Here is a 21789-nt window from a genome sequence, read left to right on the forward strand (position 1 = left end):
CTTCCTCTATAGCCTCTGTATGTGTATATATTCATCAAGACTAGTCCAGACTTCTTCTATCTCTTGATTCGTGGTAGCCCACTGTCAGGTAGCCGCAGTGTCCACCACCATCATCTGTTCGTCCAAATTCACCTGTGTCACTCTAAGCCTGAAATTGCACGTTCCAACTGCTGTTCATCCCAAAATCCTTGGGTCATACTCACCCCTCTAGGAGCAACTTAATATTTTTCCCACTCCGTTGCTCGATGCTGAATGAATTCATGATTGCGTGTGAAAAACTGTGGTATATCCCTTCCAAATGTCCCTCAAAGACCCCATCAGCAGAGCCTCTGTGTGCATTGTCCACAGCAGTATGCAAGTTCTTGTCTGTACGGCCTCCGTGTAAGGATTAGGGGTGCGTGGTATGACCGAAACCTGTTCAGGTATGCCAGATTATCAAACATCGCTATGCTTTAGCACATAATCTAATCTACTATGTACTCCATACCCACTCGAATAATAATAACTCTTATCTGGTTGAAGGTGAAAATGTTAAATTTCCAGCCTGTTAAAGTTAGACATGACTTACTTTAGGGTCATTTCCATACCATGTGTCTTACCTGTCCCAGGGGGAAGCCTGTCCAGCAACCAATTGAGGACACAATTAAAATCACCACCCCATATTACCCGACTGTTTATGGAACAGGCTGGTTTCTTAGCTATTTCAGGGAAAAGGTTTTATCATCTGTGTTAGGAGCATAAATAATTTGCTGGTTTCAAAGCCCTCTGAGGTCAAATCACTATTACATTTCTCATCAATAGGCCTGCCATTACATCACAGAGTTTGAAAGGAGTCCATGCAACTACACAAGTAATCACCCCTCTAGCATAGTTCGAATATGTAGCAGCAGACACGTGCCGATCTACTTTTTAGCCCATTTATCTACCCCTATCTTAAGAAAGTGCGTTTCCTGGAGCATGGAGATTTGAGCCTTATACCCCCTGTACCTTTTAGGGCAGCTGCAGAGACATTCCAATTCAGTAATTAATTCTGCAAAATGTAGATGTATTCACTGTGTGTGGGTCTTCCGGATGATCCCACACTCCAGCTCCCCTTCCTGCACCGGTCTCCCACCAGTGTTACAGTTATTCACATCCTTTTGCCGATTGTTTAACCTACCTAACCATTTATATAGTGCAATCCAACACATCATTGACGACTTTACACAACAAAATCCTTCCCAACCCCAATTCCTAGGGCAGACGCATACACACACGATTGGAGATCCGTCCACGTGTGTCACTGATGCCCTTAAGTAAACTAAGCGACCACCGTACCCTTAACATAACAAAACGAACAATCTGCAGGCAGCCTCTGTCCGATTTGGGATCCTCCCTGGTTAGGGAGAGCCCTAACACCGGCTGAGGCTGAAAGCCAGTGTCCAATATAGGGCTCAGGAATGCATTAGAAACTCTACTCCACCCAGAAATCGGGGCATTGAAATACATCCACTCTGTACTTTCAGTTCCAGCAGAAATAGTTAGTCATAACGGGCACCTTTAGATTATTAAACAACCCACTGACTGACACACACACAGACACATCAAAGAAACTGCATATCCAATACACAGATACAGTCACATTTTGTGCATATAGTAACTCTTTCTACAATATTTGGAAATTCACAGTTCCACAGCGACATGCAGTGCCATCCTCAAACGTCCTTCTCAGGTTTCTTCTTTCCCATGACTGTGCTCCGGTTCCAGATCCAGCTGGCAGGGCTCTTTTGCTCCAAGGTCACCTGGAAATGTCTCCGGTTCATCCTCAGCCTCAGAGCTGCTCCTGCCCTTTCATCTCATTGTACCGTCCTCTTTGAAGACCCCCCAAGGATTTCCCCTGCAGTCCTTCCGGGGTCTCAGGGATGACTTCTCTCCATCCGTGGAGGGTTAAAGTCTCCTCCTCCTGCTGGTCGTGTCCTGTCCCATATGTTAAGGCAGTTTCACACCTCTTCCAAGTGTAGAAATGACCTCCCCAGCACAATGATCCTCAGATGATCCAGTGTAAACCTGAAGTCCATAGCTCTGAGCTTCTAGTTTACCTCCAAATAGATTTTCCCAGCATGTGTGCTTCCTTGGCATAGTCCAGGTAGGCTGTGATAGAATAGTTACCAAAGGTAAGTTGTTCCACAGCTCAGGCCGCCCTTAGGTTGTATTCTCTGTCTCTGTGATTGAAAATCTGGACTATCTGTGCTTGAGTTGGGGTCGCAGGCATCGTATCCACCAGTGCCCTGTGTATCCACTCCATTGCAACATTTTTGTTGCGTCTGTGCCAAGATTGTTGCTCTACTGTGTTTTCAAAACCTTATCTGTCTCCATTTACAGTCCACCTAGCTACAGCAGCGTGTGGCACTATATGAACTTGTACCCATGTCCATCAATTTTCAACCACTGTCCCCATCCAGGGGGAAGACCCCCAGGCCGCCACTCAAACCTGTACTTCCAAAAGTCAATGGATATTTATGTTTTTATTGGCCCATTCTCTCCACAACAGATAGGAGTTCCTCAAAAGGGTCAGGATATCTTTAATGTTGTAATTCGCAGGTCACCCCTGCTAAAGCAATAAACTCACCTTTTCCTGTAGATCCCATCACATCTGTATTTTCCATCAGCGGGTACCCCCAATCCAATCCGGTGCTAGATCTGATATTAGCCGAACCAATCACTTTGGGCCAGATGCAAAAGGACACCAGCTCCGCTCTTTGCCCTAGGCTGAATGTCATCAGTGTCCCTTGAACCTTAATGGATGGCCTCCCACTCAGCATGCACTTTTCTATATTATGATCGATTTCCACCAGATGGAGGCGCCCGCCACTGGGAATACAGCAAAGGCCACACGCTGCCTTCAAATGCTGCTACTCCGTCCCCAGAGTACTCATGCTGCCTTGGAGGCCCTTCCCCAGCAGAACAGATCGGTACTCACTCTCTATTGCCCTTCCAACCCCATGGCGTACGGCTTACCTCACTGTGTTGTTCAGTGGCCAGAAAGGAAAGGAGATTTCTAGTCACAGCCTCCCTCAGCTTGCAGCCGCACTTTAATTCTTCTCCAGTAGGCTGCATTGCATTCATGTCCTGATGGAGTAGTAAGCCCGAAGTTGATTGCCAGGCTCCCACACACATCCCTTGTTGGGCCATTGGCCCACTTGCTGTTCACATCACTCTTCTGCTGCATCTCCTCCACTCACAGGCAGCTGGAGGAGGAAATCAGGGAAGGACGTCTGGTCGAAACCGCCTCCAATCCGGTATAGCGCAGGCCCGCTCCCCGCAGGCCACACTGCTTCTCTGGCCACGACAGCCCAGGTGAAGGAAGATGGCCTTTGATCTTGCCCTTCGCTGACCACAAATTACTAGCTCTTGCCCGTAGTGCCGCTTGGCCTTCAGGGACAAGCCCCTGATCCAGGTCAGGGTGTGAAGGTAGGATGCCTCTTTTTCAGTGCCACCATGTTTCAGGATGTGGTAGGGATGTCGCAGAGTGTAAGCTGGGAAGGAGAGAGCTGTAGATATTCTTGACATGTCCACTTTTCTATTATGTCTTTTAACAGGTTTTAAAAGAGAGCCAAAGTTTTTTTTCAATTCTGTTTATTCTATCATTAATTAACACCAAGATTTGTTTGGTGGCTTATTTGTGCCATACGTTTGTCCACCATAGTGAGGTAAGGGTGCTGTCTGGGCTTTCCACATGTGTGCTGTTGTGAGCCTCGCAGCCAGTAAAAGGCATGATAAATGTGGCAGCTACAGTACTTAGGGGATAGATTGTATCGTCACCTGCATCTCCTAGGAGGATTATGATGGGATCCGGAGAGAGTTCAGTATTGGTAGCCATCTTGATATGGGACAGAATTTCTTCCCACTTGTCTTGAATGTTGGTGCATGACAGTGGTGTGTGGCTATATGACAATTCTTCCCTGCAGCCTCTTCTAAACATATTTCAGGTCCTCCAAACATCACCTTCAGCCAAAATAGTGAAACTACTAATGAGTCCCTTGTGGTTGTTCCAGTCTTGCTTGTTTTTCAGTTGCTTTTTACAAGTCTCAAATCCACCTGCATTATTATTGAAAACTCAGTCTTTGCCCACAAATGTTTACCAAGATCTATTTTTCAGGTTTCAGATTTTGTGGCCTACTAGACGTTCAGGCACTGACAGACAATTTTTCCTACAGACGGTGTCGTTTTTGGGCAGTTAGTATTATAGCATGGAATTGTCTGTCAGTGTTAGGCATGAGGCAATCTCACAATGCTCACATCAGTATACTGGGTGACAATTGAATATCACAAAGGAACATGGGGGAAAGAGAGTAATGACACAAATGCAGGTAGGGTGAATGCAAAATGCTAGGATTCCGAAAGCAGAGAAAGGATTAAGAGCCAGATGTATCAAAGGGTTTTACCCGTTCTGTGTCTATGGGAAAATGCGTTCATACATATGGCCCTATATAAAGAGTTACTGGGCTAAAGCTCCACCATCCCAAGATTTATTGTTAATTAAAAGTTTGAGAAAAAGAGGTGGAGGTTTAATTAGGCACATGCTAACTGAACAAAAAATTCTCTTGGACGAATATGCTGAAACCAATCACTACTAATTAAATACACTGCTTCTGAGCATTGATATTTCTGGTTGCTAATAGCAGTGCTTATTGGAAGCCCAGTAGTAATAATAATGGAAGTAGACATAAACACCAAACATGGGAATCACACATACCAATGATGTCATTGTTAACTTCTTGCTTGTATTTTGCAGTAGATAAAGTAAAACGTGGATTAAAAGCACCAACAGCCTCTGGATTTAATGGTTTCTAAACTTCCCTTTTGAAAGTTGTGCAGAAATCTAGGCCGCCTTTTTCTCCACATTTTATAATGCCCATCTTTATGGAAGTTTATTGCCATACTTGTGAAAAAGTGCCACAAGTATACTGATTTTTGAAAAGATTATATGAAGTGATGCCTGTGTCTACTAACTAAATTCAAATTTTAATATGTGACTGCCAGAAGATTGCCTTTGTTGAGTTTATTTCGTCCCAACTGACTAAAACAAAAATAAGTTCTCTGAGTGGGTCAAGCGGATTTTAGAGCTGGCTATTCCACACAGGATCAGTGCATAGTTTTGAATGATTTACCCCTCGTGCCTATGAGGCACAGCGGCATTGGTCTGTATCTGTTATGGTTTAGACTTCTTGCACCAGGTAATCGAGTGGGTAACGGAATTTCAAGCGGAAAGTTGCAATTTATTAGTGTTCGGGAACCCTATGGATAGTACTAAAAAAAGCAGGATTCAAATTGGACAGTTAGTTTTATCTGGCTAATTTCCCATCGGCTTCGATGATTTTTTCCACCCTCATTTAAGACACATTTACCAAGAGTGATATATGTTCACCATGGGGTTGTTTTTTTATCCTAAGAACTTCAGATTGTAAAGATTAATAGAAAGACTTAGTGACTATATGATAACTACAATTCTAAACAATACAAAGATGAGGCCTATGATAGATTGGCACTTCTTTCAAGTGTCATTTTGATAGTCGGTCCTCAGAAAGGGTTAAGCCCTACTGTGATTCACATATTGCATAATATCTGATGTGCAATCTGCAGTAGGGTGCAATCTAAAAAATCCTTAATATCATAAGTGGCTTCAAATGACTAAACCTTATTCAAGGATATTTTTCAAATCCAAGACACCCCTATGCCTTACCAAACCGTGGAAGATGTGGTGAAGATGACTAAGCAACATTCCAAGCAATGTTCATCTGCAGAGGGCAATGTGAAAAGGAGGGGGTAGACCCCTATGCTTGACGAAATGCTTCCTGCATTACTTTTTTGGCCTCAACAGGGATGCATGCTGACACGTCAGAGCATGATGGTAACTCATACTAAGCAGGTACTAGTGAATTAGAATGACTACCAGTCATTTTATGAAGCACATTTAACTATGTAAAGTCTTTTCATAGTTTGGTGTCAAATGCATGCACACCCATATGTCATAAGATATCATGTCTTGGACTAACCATGTCTTGTTTCTTTTTACTTTTCAGATGACTATAGTCTACTGCTCTTTGCCTCTCTTCAATGGCAAGTCTTTGAAGAGGAGAATAAAACATGCGTAAGGATGCTCGCAGGAGATAATATTGAGATTAGTCGAGATCTGGACACTCAAGACATCAGCCAATACAACCCTGTACCCAACTTTATCCATTGCCGGTAAGAGTCATGTTCACTGTGGCACATATAAGGAAGCGTAGTCCCTTGTCTGACTTTAACATGATTTACAAGAAGCTGGTGCAGATACTATGTCCAGACTGGTTTGCCAGAGTTCTCATATAGCAGTCCAATCCAGGTTTTATGTTCTATTCAGTGTCACCTTGTAGTAAATAGGGAGGAACTGATATATGGGATAAAACTGCAAATGTTCTTTCACAGTGTCTAACAGGATAATGGCCATGTAGGCATTCTGAGCACTTGCTCATATAGCCCTTAAGAGTGACTTAAGATCTCATCATGTGGAATGCCACGTTGTTGACATGAAGGCTATGTGACTGGCATTCAGCAGGTGAGAAAATGCAAGTCAGACCGTGAATAGCTACTTTTATTTGTGCTGGTTTTGACCTAGATCAGCCTTTCTTTCTATTTGCATCTTTGTCTATTTTATTTAGAAAGTTGCCTCTTTTATTTTTGATGCAAGGTTGTTCTTGATATGGCACCGTTTACATAATAATTTGGCCTTGGTCAGTCTTGGCATGTGTGGAATCATGTTGTTTTATTTCAGCTTTTTAGAATGCTAAATTCTGCACAGGCTTCTTTAGAGCCTGGATCTGAGAATCAGCTGCTAGTCTGTGCAATAGAGGCACTTTACATGCTACTAAAAAGTCCTTAGGTAAATTCCCAGTGGAACCAATGGGTCTTTGGGGTTTGGGCTTTTTCGGAATTGTCTACACTCTTATGTGTCAGACAGTGTTGGGTCTGGAAGGGCCAATCCTGTGGTTCTGCAATCACCAGCTATTTCTAGGTAACTGCATTGGTTAAAGTTGAGAATTTTGAAAACATCCAACAAATTATAACACTAGTTTCAAGTGAGGCTCCAAACAAGTGGTCAAATTGGATATCGGTCACACTAAAATCCTCAAGCGCTAAAATCTCAGTTTTGGCATCATGAGTGTAAACACATTTATATGAATTTAAAGGTGAATATCTTCCAGTATTATCCTCAGCCTCTGCACTGGTGAACTCCCTAAACCAGTTGACCAAAGCTGTACGTCATAAACATGCATATTATGACTGACAGATTAAGACTTTAACTAATCAATACCCGTGTGTGTAAAAGACAATGAGGATTTTGAGGAGCCTCTATGACATATGCACATCAATGCATTCTTGAAAGAGGAGTGGGCATTTTGTTATGCCCATCTAAATCAGTCAGACATTGAAGGTTGTAGCCGTGGCAATGCTGCTCCTTTGAACCAGACCATTCCTTCATTCCGATCAAGATGGTGATATAGTCCACTGTGTGGAAGACAATCAAAAGATCTTAAACTATCCGAGCTGGTAGCTGTCCTTAAATCATTATTTTGGGGCAATCTGCTTGTATGCATCTAAAATAGCAGTGTCTGCTGCATGATGTGCACAGGACCTCAAATGTCTATTTTTATAAACTGTAACTGTGACTATCTGTCTGAGTTGTTAGCTAGAAGAGCAGCTTAGATGCTGCGGAACAGTGGATAGGCAGTTTGTAAGTTAGGTTTCCTTTATAGCAGAGTAAGAGTGGCTGTCTTAAGAGTCAGAGTCCAGTACAGTTTAGAATACAAGAAGTATGTTCAGAACATGTCTGTAGTGTCCCTGTGAATATTAACCCCCAAGTAGAGGTAGTAATTATAAGTTTATTGGGACAGTGGCCCATAAAACATAACTAATACAATACAGTTTATGTAAGGTAATATATAAAACAATATAAGCTGAAATTCCACAGCGCAAACCATTTTTCTACATAAAACTATGATAAAACAGTGCATCTATATTTAATAGCTTTTACAAATTGGGTGTTGCCTACTGCAGCATCCAAAAAGTGCATATTCTCTAAAATGCAATTGCCTCTTGTCTTGACCGTACATGATATTTAAGAAAAATGGCTTTAAAAAGCTTTTATAGATGATTAAATGAAAGGGAGGGTCCATAAGAACATGACATATGGGCCATTTAGTATTTAAAAACACAAGAAAACACCATTCTTTCCTGGGCCCTTATTTAAAGTTCTTGACTTTAAATAATTGGGTGACATCCAAAATAGATTTTAAGGATTTATAAGTGCACGTTCGGCTGTTGTAGATTGTTGATATAAGGAATGAGGTCAGTGCTAGCAAGTGTGCTAAGAGAAACATGATTTTTGATTTCTTGGATAGAAAATGCACGTCCAGGTTTAGGAGCAGTTGCTGAGAGAAGTTTCTCAAGCTATATTTTTTGGGAACAGCCCCCAAGTTCGTACAGTCCATAGTTGCCCGTCCCTAGTTTTTTAATTATTGATCCAATGAACCTGCAAGCGCGCCAGGTCCTTAGTAAGTAAACTTACAAGGGGACGCGTATAGGTCGATTAACCTTTTGAATCGCATGGAGTATCCTAGTCATGTAGTGACTACTGAATCAATAGCTAACATCAATAATCAAGAAACATTCTAAGGAAAAACAGCTCAAAACCATCTACTCATGAATAACCACAACTCAATAATGAGTTAAACAATTTTTATTTCCCTATTGACTACAATTCTAAATGATCCGTTAGTTTAATCTTTATTCAATCCACTCAATTATTAATTTGTTAATGAAAAAACATTATAACATAACTTGAAAAAAACTAATGGGTAAATGCAACTACATAATCCAAGAATACCAGCGTTAATAGCAGAGTTCAGAAAATAGTTTGTCAGTCAATTCTCACTGTCAACGTCACCCTTAACAGCCTACCTAACCAAGATTAGCATCAGCATGTGGGCCTTCATGCGAAAACATTTTAGAGTAAACATCAATTTGGAAAAATCTATCTCAGTGAGAATTTCTATAATCAGTGCAGTTGGTACCTAGGATAAAAAGGCACAAATTTGTCAGTCACAGTTTCATAGCTACCTATCCAGGATGGATCAGCAACAAGTCAGTCTTCGTCTTCAGGTCATCAATTAGTCAGCCACACATCAGGCTCACAAAATATGAGCCCAACGACAGAACCTCGGACAGCATCTCCTGACGTCATCAATTCACCCCTCGCATCCCTCGCCTCTCTAAAGTCTCACACATTTCCAGTTTTAGCCCCTTGTCATGAATTTTCATTAGGGTCTCCCAGTCCGTCCCCCTAATTCCTAATTGGTCAGTCAGTCAGCAGATATGACTTTAACCTATAGTATTTGTTTACCAAATCTACTAATTTTAATATCAGTCCGTTCACAAGATGTGGATTGGTTCGCCATATCATGTCCTCATTATCCGGCTCTTGAGGCATCAAAATTGTTGCATGTACCTCTTCAGTCAGTGCCTCCATTGTTTGAGTCCTGGGAAAGTACATTTAGCCTACTCTACACATAATTGTATCAAATTGTCTTCATCATCTCCTGTCCGCCGGTACATTGCAGAAAATTCTAGCTAAGCAACTTTAACATCTGGCGGTTCAGAGACAGTTCATGCATCCAGTCCCTTGCAAGGCGTTTAGTATTTCAGCTCTTCGTGTATGAGGCCTAAGAAGTCTAGGCCTTTATTTCAGCTAAGTTAGCACTGCGAGTTAATGTAAAACATAGATTATACATTTCAATATGACATATTACTACATTTTTCTCATATATTTTTCATTATTTCATACAGTTTTAGTTATATCAATTCAACATCGTACACATGGCAGACATACCCTGAGGGCCCACTTTCAAACTTGCACATTATTTTCTCTACGATTAATTTCTCTACACATTTTTCAATATTAAGCACATAAACATCATTTATAATTTTCTTAATTAGCATATCTGCTTCAACAAACCAAAATGGTACCCCACTTTCTTTAACTCACTTGAATTTCTCCAAACATATATGAGATACTATTATGATTCCATACAAGGATATTTAAAAAAAAAAAACTTTAAAAGACAGGTACCTGCCACGCAATACCGCCACATGAGGTTTCATTATCAGTTTGAACCCTGATTCAGTTTGGCACGTTAAGTAAGCATTTCAATGAAGCATTCTCATCAGGCTCCCAAATATTGCATAAATCAAGGTATGAGATTTTGCTCATATATGCTTTTAAGAATGGTGCCAATGAAAACCCGTGTGTGTGTGATTAAACTTTACAAGATACCCTCCTTGTAATAAAACTCTTGTCTTTATAGTCCTCTTGTGTTCTCCCATTTCACATTAGTGGTAAAAAGGAGCCCTAGATTGTAAAGAAGCTAGTAGTTCTAATCTGATAACATTGTACAACTATTGAAAGTTTTGGACTTTTTTGCCAAAACTCATCTTACTTTTCTGTAAATGTATGCTTGGAGAGCTCTCCTTACAATTTCTTGGCAAGGCATCAAGCTTTCTCTGAAGGCCCATTGCTGTTTAATCCAAGAGTATCAGATCTTCAGCATGAAGGACGCAGGGGATGTGGAAGGAGCCCATTTTTGTGAAAATGAAATGCTTACTTTCAAAGCAGAAGATACGTCTGCCACATATGAAATGAATGAGAAGGTTTCCAAGAAGCTTCTTTGGCTTGGATCAGAACGACAGCTACAATCTAATTTAACCTGTGCACAGTTTGATGCATGTCTTGGCTGGATTAATGATACTGGCCATGCTCTCATTGGCTCCAGCAAATGACCCATTCATTGTGTCAAAAGACATGCAAACTTACAGCAGTACATAATTTGATTCATTTCAAGAGATTTCTTAACAATTGCCCAAAGGGAAAAGCAGTGGTTGATGGTTGAATAGCACTCACAAAACCCCCCGTTCAATAGGAAGAAGATTGATATCTAAATCCCACTCTTCAAGGTAAGCCAATACAATTACATTTTAGAAATAATTTTTTAGAAACACCCAACAACCTAATTAATCTGTAATTTGTTTGTATACTTCCATCACCTTTTTTAGAATGGGCTTCACCACACAACCCCTCCAGGAATCTGGTATGCAGCCTGGGTTAGCTACCCATTGGAAAACCAGCATAAATAATTTTGCTCACTAATCACTATTTGTCGTGATAGTGACTGCTGGAATATTATCTGTCCTTGCAGTTATACTTAAATAGAATGGTGTCTTTAATTTGTTTCACTGAGAACAGATTGATTATTTCTTCATTTCTCATACAAGGTTGCGTGACAGCATGCATTGCTACCAAGACTTGTAAATTTACCAAATCGATAAACCACATATTTTCTGCAATCATACATGGGGTAGACCTGAATAGCAGTTGTAAACACTATTCACCAATTTTCAGAATTTCTTTTCATCACCAGGCTGCATAACCTCTATAATTACTTCCCCCCCCCAACGGTTATTAAAGAACTGCACTTTTTGTCTTTATAGTATGTTATTTAAAAATTATTCTTCAGTCAGGCGACTGCAGTTTTAGTGGTATGTGGGGAACCTTGCCTATATCTATTTTTCTGTTTTCCAGTCTGCGAGTTACTTTTTTACATCAGTAATCATACCAGCCCTGGAACTGCGCACCAAGATTTAAATTTGATATTTGTAGATATTTTTGTATGGCAATTGGTATACAAACTAGTGTATTATCCATCAAAGAGGTATACCACACAATATTACCCTCTTGGAATAAAAAGTTCATTATTGACTTGAAACTCAAAAAGCTTTTGAAGGTGTTTATGATTCAACCACATAACGGACTTTCTCTGGTGCTTCTTTAAAAGATAAATGTAACTGATTTACCCATAGGCTAACACCTCAATACCCTTAAAGACACCAAATCGCAATACTAGCATTAATATGTAATCTGATAGAGACATCTAGTTGCAGACTCCTTACCTTAGAATTTCCCCAGGTGTCAGTCTGAATCCAGAGATTTTCCTCAAGCAGAACCCCTGTGCACTGTTAGGTGACGTCAGTCAGCTCCGCATCTGTCTCTGGCGCCGTCTGCACCAGATATGACGTCATGTGTCCTTTTTAGGTGCATGCCAATGCCACTTCTTTTCTTTCCGCGCAAGCCAGGCACTGATCTGTAGAATTTTCTGTCAGTGGAAGAAATTTGTGGTTTGGTGCACAAACAAGTCTTTTGACCACCTCTCTGCCCCTCTGTCTGAGATTCTATTGTTTATACTTTTGTTGGCCCAGCAGGACTCTGTTATGGGCACTCTCAAAGGTTATTTGTCTGCAGTCTCTGCTTTCTTACGGCTGCTTGATCAGCCTTCTTTTTTTAAATCTTCTATTATAAATAGGTTCCTTGAAGGTCTTACTCGTATGGTTTCTCCGTCTCCTTTCATTATGCCTCAATGGGACTTGGATTTGGATTTGATTTTTCTGATGTGCGCTCCTTTCGGGCCTCTCCACAATTGTGTGGGCAGATGCATGTGGCCATTACATCTGCCCGCAGAGTGAGTGAGCTGCAGGCATTGTCATCTAAGCTGCCCTACCATTCCATCTATCCTGATAAAAGTGATTACCCCCTTCTGTGTAGGCCAAACCATCATCCCAAAAAGGAACCTTGACGTTCTACCTAGATCTCACCAAAGAGTTCCAGATGGATGACCAACTCTTTGTTGGTTATGTGGGTGCGAAGAAAGGTTGGGCAGTGCAAAAGAGAACCATCTCTAGATGGGCTGTACTCTGCATTAAATGTGCTATGCTAAAGCTGCATCCACTGTGTTAGCACACGAAGTTCCAGTCCTGTATATCTGCCAGATATCAACGTGGGCATTCCTGAACACCTTTACTGAGCACTACTGCTTAGAGGGTCAGATCTATAGGGACACGTATTTTGCCCGTTTGGTCCTACAGGCTTTTCTGGTGTGATTTTAGTTTGCAGATCCACCTCAAGGGATGGTATTACTTGGGTATCTATTCTAAGGTAATGAATGTTCAACTAGATTTCTCTATCAGATGGACAAGATACTTTACTTCGGTAGCGCCTTATCTGGTAGGGACAACTTCTAGTTGCAGATTCTTTACCTACCCACCCATCCTCCCTGCTCTGCAAATTGATTTTTAGGAACAGGGACTCCCCTTTCAGGGCCCTAGTGTTGAAGCACCAGTGGTCAGTGTCCTTCATGGCTCTGTGCTTCTGGCATGGAAAGTCATGAACAAAAAACTGACATCAACGCACCACCTATATAGGACCCACAACGTTATATCCTGTGTTGACGATGCCAACGATGGGCGTGGAGCTGATCGGTGCCACCATATGGCACGCAGGGGTACTTCTCTAGAAAAATCTCTGGATCCAGACTGATGCTTGGGGAAATTCTAAGGTAAGGAATCTGCAACTAGATATTGTCTCTACCAGATAAAGTGTTACCAAAGATAAGTAATATGTCCATCAACTGGACAGCGATGGTAGCCAAAATTGAAGAGTTGATGCAGCTGGGATGTCAATGGAGAAATGATTATTAAGACAAATTATCATTTTTTTTGCCATTAAATTGTCCATGATAACTGCCTCTTTTGTCCCAATACCGAATATCCTGTAGAAGATGGAAATCATGTCATATTAAAATCTGTGGAATTGGGATATTCACTCAGTGATTTATTGTTTACACATTCCAGTTCTCCCATCATCTTCCACAATTCCAAATTTTCGCCCATATATACTTACAAGTTTATTGAGATGAATAGTTTTGTTTCATAATTATTTGTGAATAACTCCATAGTTTATACTTTAATTCTACTTGAATCCATTACACTGTAATGTAACCTCTTAAACATTCTAGTTGAGATTAATGTTAATAAACTACTGCATAGTCTCCCCTCCCATGCTTTTTCCTGGACTATAAGCCACAAAGCCATATATATTGGGGTTATCTCACAATCAGGTTTCTTGCAGCAGCAATAGTGTTCATTTACAGCCGCAGCACGGTGTTCATTTGATACAGGATTTAAATTTGCATCCTTTTTATTTATGTCATAACAATTATTATTCCAGCATAATACTTTTAGGTTACACAAGATCTCCATATTCTATGTATCATCAGCCCAAGAGAGTCATGCCTGCACATCCGTATAATTCACCAATGGTGCAAAGCAGTTATTTGATTCATAACAAGGAATCTCCTATCATAATTGGAATTTGACTTGTTTGATATGCTAATTCTAACCTTTTCAATAATAATTTTATCTTTACTGTCATGATAAAATTGGGGCAGTTTTAATGGTATAGTTTTACTTTTTATTTATTTATTTATAGAATTTATAAAGGGCACCATCATCTCCTAGGTATATCCCGACAATTATACGAACCATGTACACCTCAAGTCCATTAAAGTGAAAACAGCCAGGTCTTCAAATCTTCTGAAAAGTTATCAGATCCGAAGTCAAGCGAAGATTAAGTGGCAATTAAAAGAGGGTGCTGATTCCTAGGCATGGGTTTCTCATATAGCTGCTCCTTTTGTTGATTGTTGGTGCTGCGAAGCGCCCTAAGCATAGGTCTCTCTCGCAGCAGTTCTTTTTCTGGGTTTGACGGGAGGCTGTTGTCTCATAGAATCGGGTCTTTTCTTATAGCTGCCCTTATTCTGGATTTCAGGGATGCTGGTGCCTTTTACGCACTGGACTCTTTCCAGAATCTGGTGCAATATCCAAAGCATAAGTCCACTGTGCGTGGCCATTGACTTCTGTGTGCACCATCCTTGTGGCAACATCAAATACACAAATCTGTCCACTGCCATATGCCTCAGCAATCACTCCGCTCCTCATCTTCACTGATGCAGATATCTTGTTCAGCAATTTGAACTATCTCCTGTGTTCTGGACACCATCAGCAGTGACCAGTTCAGCATCGCAGTCCTTAATCTCACAGACTTCCGAGTCAATGTCTGTGATGGGATCATGGTGCTTCACCAGAACTTCAGCCAGAGTGATGTTGGTCCCCTTGTTTAGGATGTCAAACACCAACACCAGGCCCGAAGAGGTCCCAACACAGATGTAGCGTCCCTTTGCAGCACTAGTCCCTCATGGAAACACTGCCTGAGCTGGCGATGTTTCCAGACCATCCAGCCAGTGTATGCAAATAGCCCATTATTGAATCATGGGACTTGTACATCTGAATTTCCTTCAGGGAGTTGAGAACCAGCAGAGCTAGATATGGATGCCAGAGTGATCATCGAGGAGCTTACCACCATGCTGCAGTATAAACTGATTGACTGAGATTGACCCTGACTGCTCAATACTCAATCCCCTGATGGTGGGTTAGAGTGAACTTTGTATTATGATTCTTCCTCTGGATGTCCGATGGAATATTCATAACCAAGCCAAGCGCTGTAATTGCATTTTCAGCTTTACATGTATTCACAATAAAGGGCGATAATAAGTTGAATTTAGTCAGTTTTCTTCCACCATCACGCTCCTAAGAACTGCATGGAATTTATTTAAAAGAGCGAGGGTAATTTCACCCTATATGTGTCATAGTTGCTAAGTTCCTTCCATTTTCGACTGATATCAAAATACAACGTTTGTCTCATTACTGTAGGAGGCGATCAGGTAGAGAGAAAATAATGTATTATTCTTTTCCACATTGGTTGACTGCGGGTTTACTTTTTCTAAACAGGCGGTGGGTGGATTGATGGGCAGTTTAGACAAAAAGTTTTGTAAGCTCTCATTTATATGAGAAGCCTGCTTGCTTTTGTTGTTATAAAAAATGGGAGAACCCATTTTAGATAACGACTTTTATCTAAAATGAATGACTTTCTTCTTGGATCACTCAGCCCACCTTTGATAGCCTTACCAAAGCTTCCTTCTAGGTATTAATTTACCTTTTATTATTAGATTTTTCCCAACAAATGTCTCTTTTGTGCATGAAGGAAAGACAGATTATAATTGGAGAAAATTTTCACACACTGATAGGATTGGTAAATTCCCTTTACTCGCATTGTTTGGTGAGAGGTGTATTTGGTGATAGTTATATGTTCAGAGATGACTGTAGGGTTTTGGTCTGATTTACATGGGTCATTATCTTCCACAATAATGGAGTCCAGCAAGGACACATTTAACATGTCTTATTAATGTAAGTAAACAAGTTTTAACTTTATGATATTCAGAAGAGATTTTTTCAGATGCCCGATTTGGTGTTGTGGATCAGAGTTTACTACTACCAGGGCTTCTAATATTCCTTGTAAAGTACATTGCATTAATACCACAACATCAAGTAAAATTGCCAATGATATAGGATTGATATTCACACTTGATAATGTCAGAAGGGGAACTGCTTCTATAGCTTCTAACAAAGTCCCTTAAATTAGAAGCAACAGGGGCAGGGGCAATCAGCTCACTCATTCTCTCTTTTTTCATAATTAGATATATCGGTATTGTGTATTGAGGAATATAGGCACGGTGATGGAGATAACTTAGGACATTTCACTAAATTTGTTAAATGCAATTCATCTTTAATTCCTTCAGCAATTTCTTTGTGCTCCTAGCTAACTCGTTTCTAAATTGATTAGAGTAATTATCAGTGAGCTTGCACATTGTGACCTGCTATGTAGTCTGAACCTAAATTAAAATATTTGGTGCCTTTTCACGTAAAGGAGTTCAACTACTCTTATCATTTTCCTTTCTTTTACTTTTACTTTGATTGATCATATTACTATTGATCTGATTTGATCTCAGAAGGGGCAGAGAGTAAGAGGGATTTATTTCGACTTATGTGAAGAAGTTTAAGGCACTGTTTGAAAAGAAGGACCGAATATTATATACTTTAGCTTCTAAGTTTAGATTGATACTTTGCTTTTAAATGTCACTGAAAATATGTACCTGGTTGTCTTAACTACCCAAATATTAAATGCTTTCACACAGATAAGGGAAGACGTTTCATAGAATCCGATAACCTTCAGCAGAGTAATTCTATAGAATAAGATTCCCAACAATATACCTTCTATTCGTTGGACATTGCTACTGCCTCCACTCACCTAAAAATCCTAGGCCCTCATTCTGACCTTGGCGGGCGGCGGAGGCCGCCCGCCAAAGTCCCGCCGTCAGGTTACCGTTCCGCGGTCGAAAGACCGCAGCGGTAATTCTGACTTTCCCGCTGGGCTGGCGGGCGGTCGCCTTCAGGCCGCCCGCCAGCCCAGCGGGAAAGAGGCTTCCACGATGAAGCCGGCTCGGAATCGAGCCGGCGGAGTGGAAGCTGTGCGACGGGTGCAGTTGCACCCGTCGCGTATTTCACTGTCTGCGCAGCAGACAGTGAAATACATTTAGGGGCCCTCTTACGGGGGCCCCTGCAATGCCCATGCCAGTGGCATGGGCACTGCAGGGGCCCCCAGGGGCCCCGCGACCCCCCCTACCGCCATCCGGATCCCGGCGGTCGGACCGCCGGGATCTGGATGGCGGTAGGGGGGGTCGGAATCCCCTCGGCGGCGCAGCAAGCTGCGCCGCCTTGGAGGATTCAATGGGGCGGCGGTACACTGGCGGGAGCCCGCCAGTGTTGCCGGTCCGACCGCGGCTTTACCGCCGCGGTCGGAATCCCCATTGGAGCACCGCCGGCCTGTCGGCGGTGCTCCCGCGGTCCTCCGCCCTGGCGGTCTTTGACCGCCAGGGTCAGAATGACCGCCCTAGTCTGTTTTTTCAATGTAGCCACTGGTGGAGAAAAGGCACCGATAGCATACCTTGAGCCTAGTGATATGGCTCCCAAACAGACAGAAAAAAACAGCTTCACTGGATGAAAATAGTGCTAACTTCACCCAACAACTTGCCTCAACCTCGACAACGCTCCCAAAGGTACTTATCACAATGCACAGGGTGACTGTCAGCATAAACCTAGCTAAGCTGGGGATATCCTTTTGGGAAACAATCATAAAGTTTATATAAATACAAAAGTCCACGTAAAACAAAACCAGGTGATGCAGATAAATCTGAGAAGAGGGCGCAAATCCGATAAGTGTATCCATCAGCTACTAAGATTGCTTTAGTTCTTTAGCCTGTCACCAGTCAAAAGTCTGTGACGACCATGGGGGCCACAGTGAAATGAAATGGTCGTGCACTCAAGCACAGCATTAATGAGCAACAAACGGCACACATCTGCTGCTCTTCACAAACTGCCCCACCCTGATGGATCCTTTGCTCCATTGGCTCTCAGCTTCCCAAGACGCTGCCAAGACATGATCTGGAACCAACTGGCTGAGTCTGGAAGAAGACGCACAGGAACCAGAGGAGAGCCGGACAGAGCAGAGGGGCCAAGAGAAGTAAATGAGAAGGCGAGTGGGCGGGCATGAGCAGAGCATCAGCGTGTCCTTGAGCACGGTGTCAGCATGTCCACTGTTAAACAATTGTCGGGGATTTCCAGAGGTCGAAATAATGACAGGTTGTAGTGTTTGATGCCCTTAAAGAATATGTTCTAGCTGCCTCCTTTGGAGAATCCCAGGTTTCCTTTTTCAGGTCTTTGTGCCCAGGGTTCAGTGGCCTCCCAAAAGCCAAAAAGTCTACCATTGAAAAGGTAGATATAGTTGGCTCATAGGGCTGTGTAGGATGGCTATACACCAGGAACAGCTGAGGACAAGGAACACTAAAGGTAACTCCAGCTAGCTCCAAGATAGAAGGGGTACACCTGACTTCCCAACTTAAACAGATCACGGAGCCAAGTTGCACACATATCAATGGCAGCCAACACCCTAACATTCTATGTATCCAATTCATGCACCTAACAACTGAACTGGGCTCGTCAACAACAAATTTCAAACAACCAAAACATCTCTTTACTGCTCCGTCTCAAGTGCTCCAAGCAAACTCCTTGACAATCAAACTGAACCCACATCTGGCTGACAACTACTTTAGAGAACATTCACTGCATAAGAACTCAAACCTAATACAAGATAAGATACAGCACAGAATAATCCAATTGTGACTTGGGATAACTGAAGAACTAAGTTTGGATTTGCGTTAGCCTTTTTGGCATGAATATTTTCATGCAAGCAAAATACGTATTACAAGAATAAACAAATCTAATAATACTTAAAAAGAAATGAAAGCTGCTTGAAAAGATCACTCACTTTGAAAGGTATACTCATTAGATGGATTAAGCAGTTTACCCAAGTGGTGCCAGCCTTCAAGAAAGCTCTACAAATTGATGCAAAAAGTCCAGAGCCACCTCGAATTAACTGTACTCGCAAACATGGCTTCCACTTCAACAATATAATTTCTTCATTGTAAAAGAGCCTGAGGGTCAAACCCTGGTAAATCACACAATCACCCCTGCATTCTCACATGATTTGAAAACATCAACAAAGATTGTTTGGCGCTGACCTTGGCTATTAGAAAGAACTCACAAGCCATGCAAAAACCTTTTCCATAAGGATTTATTTGAAGGTATCTTGGATAGTAATAACACAACAGAACCAAGCTGTTCAACGATACTTACAATAAGTGCTTAATTTGTGAAGGAATAAACTCCAGGTGCCTGCTGTTTTGCTCAGAAGCCCACAGCTAGTGCTATTGGATATCATGGTGCCAAATACCATAGATTTGATTCCACCTTATGCCTCTTCCATCCACCATCAGACGCCACTGTTTCGAATCTAACTTTTGCAGGTCCTTCTTCATTCCTGCTTTGTTTCTTTGTCTCTGTTTTTCCATCATTCTCTTTCACCTTCTTTCCCCCTTTTGTGCTTTTCACTTAAATGATCAGAGTCGAAGGCCGATGAGGCAATATAAGTTCTTGCCCCCAATAGTGAGTGCTGGTGGTCTCCACTGGCAACCACCATCTCAGCTTAAGTGCTGATCCTGATGCTTAATCTCTTCAAGTGCAACACTTAATTGGCCAGAAATTTGAACAATGTTCTATTCTACGAGTTCACCTCCTCAAAGGTTATCAAAGCGCATAGTTCCTTCTCCTTAGCCAACTTTAGTCACAGCTACCCTTTTACTGCCTCTGTGGAGCTGGCCACTCAAGGTCCCAGGATCACTTACACAAACCTCTTTCACTGTATAGATATGGTAAACTGACTGGAATCCTTAATTAAGTTGCAGACTCCCCGATAAGGAGGTACATGAACACACTTGTACTTTGACTATCGCGTCTGTCTTTTGTGGGCAACTGATGCGCTACTAGGTTGAGACAAAAATAGGATTGTGGCATACAAATGAGATATTTGTATATTGTAAATAATAGGACAAGTAACTGAACCTGAATGTGACATTAAGCTTTTTGTTTCATTACCTCAGGCAGTTTGTGAAGTAATGTATTCAGTAATTACCATATTTATTTTCTCCCTTTTGGTGAATTTATTTACAATGTGTTGCGGGGCTTCTCTTTTTGAAAAAAGCTTGTGCTTTGTACAATAAGAATTTATATTTACACTGTTCTAGTATAATCTGAGGCCTGTAGGCCAGAGGTGTCTAACATCAGCCATGGCAGGCAAACCAGAGTTAGATTCTTCATATTTGCATTGGATTATTTTGCATACATTGAACCATAATGGAGCTCATTTAATTAACCAATAAATATTCTCAATGTTTGATGTGGCTCCAACCCTACTGGTCCAACTTTGGACAACAATGTAGTTTGTTATTACTAGAAAGGCCTAACTTGTTCTAAAGTGCAATAAATCATGTTGTTTTTTAAGTTTTTATTTAGTTTACATGTTTCTATTTTTCATGCATCATTTTTTCATTTGATCATGGGAGAATTCAATCCGTCTGTATGGTCGATCATCCTTTGTTGCTTTCTCCCCACCAGGTCCTACTTGGACATGGCCAAAGTAGTTGTGTTCAGCTTTCACTTCTGGTTTGTGTTGTGTTTGATTTTCATCACGGGAACGACACGCATCAACATCCTGTGCATGGGGTATCTCATGGCCTGCTTCTACTTCATGCTCTTCGGGGGTAATCTTCTTCTGAAGACAGTCAAGCACATTCTGAAGTTCTGGGATTATCTGATTGCCTACACTGCCTTTGTTATAACCATGAAGAACCTGCTCTCTGTAAGTGTTGATGCTAAGTACAATAGATTTCCAGTGTGCATGCAGATGGGATTGATTCTCAAAGCCCACCAATAATGAACAAAAAACGGTTTCTTTATATTTTTGATTTTTTCTAGTTCCTAGTTCCCCACAGAGTAGTAGGTATTTGGGCGATAGAATTCATGCTGTTCAATGTAACTAGCTTAAAAACGCCAATAATCAATTTCCACTCTCTGTGTATTTATGAAAGCTGAGACCCCATTTCACTTTCCCAAGAATGATGATTTTAATCCCAATAAATTCAAGAAAATGTATGTTGTTCTATCAAATACCAGGAGTACTCCTGAGAAGTTGCAAAAGTGGGGGGGGGGGGCTGCTCCCAATCGTAAGCTTTTACACATGTGTAAATGGGTTTTGAAAAGGTGTTTACTGTACATATTTTTGTCCCAATTAAAGTGTTCCTCTACACGCCACCGATTCTGAAGACTTTTTTTTACTCATTTCCAGGCTGTAAGTGTATTTTCTTCCACCCTATAAATGAGTACATCTTTGACCATATTCAGATATGGAATGGGTGATTAAACAAGTAATACCTGTAAAATTACAAGTTTCTGGTTTTCACCAACTTTGGGTGAAATCCACATAACAGAACACCTATTCCACTCTTGTGGGAGGAGAGTTACCTGAATGGTCGAATTGCT

General features: G+C 41.5%; 1 protein-coding gene and 1 pseudogene across 2 annotated transcripts in view; one reads left to right on the plus strand and one right to left on the minus strand.

Moving 5' to 3' along the window:
• LOC138303899 (piezo-type mechanosensitive ion channel component 2-like) overlaps window positions 1–21789 on the plus strand; it is a 733706-nt gene that overhangs the window by 360884 nt on the left and 351033 nt on the right. For both annotated transcript variants that reach the window (XM_069243434.1, XM_069243435.1), the window contains 2 exons: window positions 6063–6228; window positions 20866–21109. In XM_069243434.1, coding sequence (XP_069099535.1) covers window positions 6063–6228; window positions 20866–21109 — 410 coding nt within the window. The remainder of the gene's footprint in view (window positions 1–6062; window positions 6229–20865; window positions 21110–21789) is intronic.
• On the minus strand, window positions 14725–16192 carry LOC138245630 (WD repeat-containing protein 54 pseudogene; annotated as a pseudogene).

Source organism: Pleurodeles waltl, chromosome 7, assembly GCF_031143425.1.
Source record: "Pleurodeles waltl isolate 20211129_DDA chromosome 7, aPleWal1.hap1.20221129, whole genome shotgun sequence".
Lineage (NCBI taxonomy): Eukaryota > Metazoa > Chordata > Amphibia > Caudata > Salamandridae > Pleurodeles > Pleurodeles waltl.